A 7,584-nucleotide genomic window follows, 5' to 3' on the forward strand; every position below is an offset into this window, starting at 1 on the left:
TCCCAAAATATAGATTTCTTCTTCCACATGGGTGCGTGTCCCTCAGCGTCATTCAGAACAGCTAGTCCACCGGGACCCTTTCCAAAGATTATGTAGTGTAAATCATTGACCATAGCAAGCACGTGATCACCGGTGCGCATGGCGGGCTTCTTCCGGTGATCTGCCTCGCCTTTGAAATGCTTGCCTTTCTTTCGACATTTATGGTTGGTCGGAAGAAATCGACGATGGCCCAGGTACACATTCTTCCCGCATTTGTCCAAGTATATACTTTCAGTGTCATCTAAACAGTGCGTGCATGCGTGGTATCCTTTGTTTGTCTGTCCTAAAAGGTTACTGAGAGCGGGCCAATCGTTGATGGTCACGAACAGCAACGCCTTTAGGTTAAATTCCTCCTGTCTGTGCTCATCCCACGTACGTACACCGTTTCCATTCCAAAGCTGTAAAAGTTATTCAACTAATGGCCTTAGGTACACATCAATGTCGTTGCCGGGTTGCTTAGGGCCTTGGATGAGAACTGGCATCATAATGAACTTCCGCTTCATGCAGATCCAAGGAGGAAGGTTATACGTACATAGAGTCACGGGCCAGGTGCTGTGATTGCTGCTCTGCTCCCCGAAAGGATTAATGCCATCCGCGCTTAAAGCAAACCATACATTCCTTGGGTCCTTTGCAAACTCATCCCAGTACTTTCTCTCGATTTTTCTCCACTGCGACCCATCAGCGGGTGCTCTCAACTTCCCATCTTTTTTTCGGTTCTCACTGTGCCATCGCATCAACTTGGCACGCTCTTCGTTTTTGAACAGACGTTTCAACCGTGGTATTATAGGAGCATACCACATCACCTTCGCAGGAACCCTCTTCCCGGGGGGCTCGCCGTCAACATCACCGGGGTCATCTCGTCTGATCTTATACCGCAATGCACCGCATATCGGGCATGCGTTCAGATCCTTGTATGCACCACGGTAGAGGATGCAGTCATTAGGGCATGCATGTATCTTCTCCACCTCCAGTCCTAGAGGGCATACGACCTTCTTTGCTGCGTATGTACTGTCGGGCAATTCGTTATCCTTTGGAAGCTTCTTCTTCAATATTTTCAGTAGCTTCTCAAATCCTTTGTCAGCCACAGCATTCTCTGCCTTCCACTATAGCAATTCCAGTACGGTACCGAGCTTTGTGTTGCCATCTTCGCAATTGGGATATAACCCTTTTTTGTGATCCTCTAACATGCGATCGAACTTCAGCTTCTCCTTTTGACTAATGCATTGCGTCCTTGCATCGACAATGACCCGGCAGAGATCATCATCATCGGGCACATCGTCTGGTTCCTCTTGATCTTCCGCAGCTTCACCCGTGGCAGCATCATTGGGCACATCGTCTGGTTCCTCTTGATCTTCACCAGCTTCCCCCGTTGCAGCATCACCGTATTCAGGGGGCACATAGTTGTCATCGTACTCTTCTTCTTCGCCGTCTTCCATCATAACCCCTATTTCTCCGCGCCTCGTCCAAACATTATAGTGTGGCATGAAACCCTTGTAAAGCAGGTGGGAGTGAAGGATTTTCCGGTTAGAGTAAGACCTCGTATTCCCACATTCAGTGCATGGACAACACATAAAACCATTCTGCTTGTTTGCCTCAGCCGCATCGAGAAACTCATGCATGCCCTTAATGTACTTGCGGGTGTGTCTATCACCGTACAGCCATTGCCGGTTCATCTGCGTGCATTATATATAATTAAGTGTCCAAATTAATAGAAGTTCATCATCACATTAAAACCAAAGTGCATACATAGTTCTCATCTAACAACATATAGCTCTCCAGAGCATCTAATTAATTAAACCATACATTGAAACTATGTAAAACATTTCAATGCGAAAACAAATGCGATCATAATCGCAACCAAGGTAACAATTGATCCAACGGCATAATGATACCAAGCCTTGGTATGAATGGCTTATTTTCTAATCTTTCTAATCTTCAAGCGCATTGCATCCATCTTGATCTTGTGATCATCGACAACATCCGCAACATGCAACTCCAATATCATCTTCTCCTCCTCAATTTTTTTTATTTTTTCCTTCAACAAATTGTTTTCTTCTTCAACTAAATTTAACCTCTCGACAATAGGGTCGGTTGGCATTTCTGATTCACATACATCCTAGATAAATAAAATCTATGTCACGTTGGTCGGCATAATTTTCATAAATAATAAATGAACCAATAGTTATAAAGATAATATACATACCACATCCGAATCATAGACAGGACGAGGGCCGACGGGGGCGGATACCAAAACCATGGCACTCTATAAGATGCGATAATAAATGTAAGAAAATGATACAAGTATCTATCTCAACATACATGTAAGAATATTTTTCCTTTCAGAAAGAAGATAAGAACAAGAGGCTCACCATGGTGGTGTCGGTGATGAGATCGGCGCGGGTGATCGACGGCGGTGAAGACGGGGACGGGGCGTGACGGACCGCTAAATATAGACAAATCTCGAGGAAAATGGAGTTTGGAGGTCGAGCTTCGAGAGGAGAAAGCTTAAGTAGTGTGGCTCAGGCATTTCATCGAACACCTCATGTGCATAGGAGGTGAGCTAGAGCACCACAAAGCCCTCTCCCCCTCGGCCAGAAAAAACAGAGCACTGTGCTCTGCTCTTGCGCGAGGGGGTATATATAGGCACCTCATTGGTCCCGGTTGGTGGCATGAACCGGGACTAAAGGGGAGCCTTTGGTCCCGTTTCAAGCCACCAACTGGGACCAATGGTGGTGGGCCAGGAGCGAGGCCCATTGGTCCCGGTTCATCCCGCCAACCGGGACCGAAAGGTCCAGATGAACCGGGACCAATGGCCCACGTGGCCCGGCCAGCCCCCTGGGCTCACGAACCGGGACCAATGCCCACATTGGTCTCGGTTCTAGACTGAAGCGGGACTAATGGGCTGACCCGGCCTGGACCAAAGCCCTGTTTTCTACTAGTGTACATCTGACACAACATTTTTACTGTGTTATTTTACTTTTCTTTTTTGGTAGGGGGTGGTGGTTGGGGGTGGTTTTAGCGGGTGTACCTATGAGAATGCATGTAGGAGCCTTCCTTCTCATGCACCTTAAAAATGTCCTGAAGAGCCACTTGAATGAATCTGCATCCTCATCTCATATCAGGGCAAAACCAAAGAATGTAGTCTGTAAGTGGTTGTTAGTTCTGACAAACACCCCAAGTGGCATATGGTACTTGTTGGTCTTGTATGTTGTGTCAAACGTTATGCAGTCCCTGAAGTCCTGATACGCTCCTCGGCAGCTTGCGTTCGCCCAGAATATGTTCTTAACTCTGTCGGACTCATCGAGTTGCATGTCACAGAAGAATTCCCTGTTTATAGCTTTCACCTCCCTAAAGAAGTTGACAGTCTTTAGGACATCATCCACATCATCAATCCTTGAATTCTTTGCTTTCCTGCATATAAAAAGTTCATTGAAAAATGCATGTTGAACTGGCGTCAGGTCATGCATTGCTTGATATGTTTGTACTGACAGAGGGAAAAAGATGTAGGCGGTTTATGGGAGGAGAACAAGTTTGTACTTATAGGTTAATCAGGTCTTTGGCCTTCATTTCAAGGAAGTAGCTACCAGGTTCATCACCGCCCAGAATGCTCATGATTTGCGCGTGTTCAATGCCTTTGAACTGCAGGTACTTGACGTACTCCAAGATTGTTTTGTCAAAGTTTTTGTGGGAGTGCAAGAAGACAAGCATTTCTGCGGTGAGCTGTAGCCTGTGGTTGTGTTCCCAGACTATCTCTTTTACGACAAATGTTCCATCCTTTTCCTTCTTTAGCCTCATTTTAGCCCCGCAGTTAGTTATGGCTGTCGTCTTGTTACGCTGTCTATTTGCTTCAGACACCTTTGATTCATAAACTCCATGGCACATGCAATAAAGGTAGGCTCTGGTCTTAAACTTGGGGCCTTCCCTGACAGCAAAACCAGCGTGCTTCGCATATATGTTGTAGAAGTTCTTAGTTTCTTCGAAAGTTTCAAACCTCATCTCTAGCCTTGGCAGAACATAAGCTTCAATGTCAGGTGGCTGCACACAACAGTGACAAAACAAAAATGTTAGATGGGGAGGTCACAGCACCATGGTATGGACTGTTCTTGTATTTTTTTCTATATGGATACTTACATGTGTATAGCTCTGCGCTGCCTCTGGTGTTTGTTGTTCTCCCTGGTTTATGGGCGCCGGTGGTTTCACCCTTGGCACAAGCAGCAATGCATCTCTTGGAGGGAGCAACGATGACGAAGATCTCCATCTCTCGTTGTACGGACGTCTCTCCTCAGATTCATTGTGATGTTGCTCATGTCTATATGGCTCATATCTTGTACTTTTGAACCTGCTAGAGTGGCCAAAATTTTTGTCTTTTTGCCATGGTCTTCCCGTCACAACAACTTTTGCAGCACGGATGATTGATGTTGACGGAGCGACTGGTGGAAGCCTTCTTGTCCTTGGCTTTTTGCATGCGCTGGGGAAGGAAAACATTTGTTGTTGGTGATATTGTTGGCCTAGTTGCAACCCAGTAGCGGCAAAGCTTGCATTCCCAGACATTGCTGTTTGCTGTATAGAAGGACCTGTCCGTGCTTCTGATGATTGCGGTGTATCTTCAAATCTGCCTGTACTGTTGAAATATCCAGGCGGTGTTTCTGGTGTTACCCAACCAGGTGGTGCCCCATATCTGTTTTGCTCATGAAATGCTTGCTGCGTGCGCCGCCTTGCATGCTTCTGCAAACAACATTCAAAAGTTTTTGGGATTAATCTGGTTTCGTTTTCAGTTGAACTGATGAACGTTCATGTTCAAACACGAATGTACTGATGTACTGTTTTATTAGCACTGTTTTGTAAACTGGACATTGAACTCATGCATGACTTCTCCTTTGTTCTTCTGTAACTTATGCAACTACACTAGAAGTACTCCTAGTTTATGTATCATTGAACTTACTGTGTAACTGTGGCACTCTCTCGTCACTATCTACCTGGACTGACGCATATGTGCTATTTTTTTAACTTGAACTGAAGATAGCATATTAGATGCACTGACAATAACCTCGACATCCTAATCGTGCATCAATGCATATACATTACAAGTACTACTAGCTTATGTATCACTGAACTTATTGTGTAGCAATTTTATATTTTTTTGGTAACAGTTTTGTTACTCGTTTGAACTGACGCAATTACATGACTTGTACTCTTAGGAATAACAACATACAACTCTCAGCGGTAGCTGAACCTTGTCACTTATACCTAGACTGACGCATATGTGTTAATTTTTTTAACTTGAACTGAAGATAGCATATTAGATGCACTGACAGTAACCTCGACATCCTAATCGTGCATCAAGTGGCAGGGGTGTCAATGAACTGATGCTAGCATTTGCAATGTACCATCGGGTTCTTCTTCATAGCAGGACTGATGAACTGATGGAGTGAAACAAACATGGGGAGCAGACATTACCTCCAGTGTACTGTCTTCTTCTTCTGCCTCTCGTGGGCGTCTTACTGGCATGTTCTTGCGAGGCGGCACCATTGACGCAGCACCTGCTTGTGGTGGACGTCTGGCGAAGAGGTTCGTAGAGGAAGCACCTTGCGGGGATAACTGCCCCGGAGAAGGAGACCTGGCGACGGAGGGAGGCAGGAGGCGGGGATGACGGCTCCGATGATGGATCCGGCGACGGAGGGAGGCAGGAGGCGGGGATCACGGCCCTGTCGATGGATCCTGCGGCGGAGCGAGACAGGGGGCAGGGATCACGACCCCGATGATGGATCCGGCGACGGAGGGAGGCAGGTGGCGGGGATGACGACCCTGACGATGGATCCGGCGACAGAAGGAACGAGGAGGCGGCGGCGGATCCGTCGCCGGCCAATCACGGCGCCGCAGGCTCCCTCGCTCTGGCTGACGCCGTTGCTCGCTCGCCCGCGACGGCTGCCTCCGGCGGTAGGAAGCGAGTCGGATTGCGGCTGGGTCGGTCGTGGACGTGTCGCGCCTTATAGGGGCGAGGGTAACAGAATAATATTTTGTTACCGGTAACAGAATAGTCCAGCCCTATATATATTTATATATATATATATAGCCAATGAAGAAAAACGACAGAACCAGTGAAGACTATGCAAAGTTGAAGAATATGAATAATTTGAGGAATTTCAACTTTTGGTGGTGGCGTGACCCATCGTATAAGAATGATGATTTCAGACACCGCGTACAATTATCGTAGGGTTCTAAGAATCAAATTCTTTGCTTATTTCTTCACACTAAGAGTGTTATTCTTCATTGATTGAAGTAAAAAGTTTCTTCATGTGTTGCACATCTAAGTCATCAATTTTGCATAAATGTTAGGATGAGTGTCCTTTTCAAAGAACATTCGAAGATTCTAGGATATTTAGCTCACACCGCAACTTGCTAAATCTCTTCTCATCCAAGGGCTTTGTGAAGATATCGGCTAGCTGTTCTTCAGTCTTCACATGCTCAATAGAAATGTCGCCCTTCAACACATGATCACGAAGAAAATGATGACAAATCTGAATGTGCTTTGTCTTCGAGTGCTGAACTGGGTTGTGAGCAATCTTGATGGAACTCTCATTGTCCCAGAAGAGAGGCACATTCTTCATGTTGATGCCGTACTCCTTGAGAGTTTGCTTCATCCATAGCAATTGGGCACAACAAGAACCAGCGACAATGTACTCAGCTTCAGCAGTAGATAGTGATACGTAGTTCTGTTTCTTCGAGGACCAACAGACCAAAGATCGTCCGAGGAAATGACATGTACCAGATGTTGACTTGCGATCCACATGATCACCAGCATAGTCAGAGTTAGAATATCCAACAAGATCAAAAGCCGAGCCCTTGGGGTACCATAATCCAAGTGTTGGTGTGTGAGCTAGATATCGAAGAATATGCTTCACAGCCTTATGGTGTGATTCCTTCGGTGCAGCTTGAAATCGGGCACACATGCAAACACTAAGCATTATATCTGGCCTAGATGCACATAAGTATAATAAGGAACCTATCATGGAGCGGTATACCTTATGATCTAAGTCAATACCATTTTCATCAGTTCACAGATGGCCATTTGTGGGCATAGGAATTTTGACGCCTTTGCAATCTTGCATGCCAAATTTCCTCAGTACATCCTTGAGGTATTTCTCCTGAGATATGAATATCCCATTGTGTTGTTGACGAATTTGAAGACCTAAGAAGAATTTCAACTCTCCCATCCTAGACATTTGATATTCTTCACTCATCATATAGGCAAATTCATCACTATAACGTTGGTCAGTACAGCCAAAGATAATATCATCAACATATACTTGGCACACAAACAATTCACCATCATACGATTTAGTGAAAAGAGTAGGGTCGAGTGAACCAGGTTTGAAGCCTCTCTTCATCAAGAGTTCCTTCAAAGTATCAGACCAAGCCCGTGGGGCCTGCTTGAGGCCATAGAGGGCCTTGTTGAGTCTGAAGACTTTGTCAGGATTCTTTGGATCTTCAAAACCTGCGGGTTGAGCAACAGATACTTCTTCCTCAGGCTTACCATTGAGGAAT

At 45.6% G+C, this 7,584-nt stretch overlaps 1 protein-coding gene across 1 annotated transcript; it reads right to left on the bottom strand.

Moving 5' to 3' along the window:
- Positions 1 to 3,576: 3,576 nt before the first annotated feature.
- LOC147983847 (protein FAR1-RELATED SEQUENCE 4-like) lies at positions 3,577 to 4,297 on the bottom strand. The gene is made up of 2 exons (XM_087540887.1): positions 4,171 to 4,297; positions 3,577 to 4,058 (listed from the first exon to the last, which is right to left on the bottom strand). The coding sequence occupies exons 1-2, from the start codon at positions 4,295 to 4,297 to the stop codon at positions 3,577 to 3,579; spliced, it is 609 nt and encodes a 202-aa protein (XP_087397013.1).
- Positions 4,298 to 7,584: the final 3,287 nt, after the last annotated feature.

The sequence above is a fragment of the Triticum urartu genome, chromosome 2A (assembly GCF_056163025.1).
Source record: "Triticum urartu cultivar PI428250 chromosome 2A, HENAU_Tu73, whole genome shotgun sequence".
Classification (NCBI taxonomy): domain Eukaryota; kingdom Viridiplantae; phylum Streptophyta; class Magnoliopsida; order Poales; family Poaceae; genus Triticum; species Triticum urartu.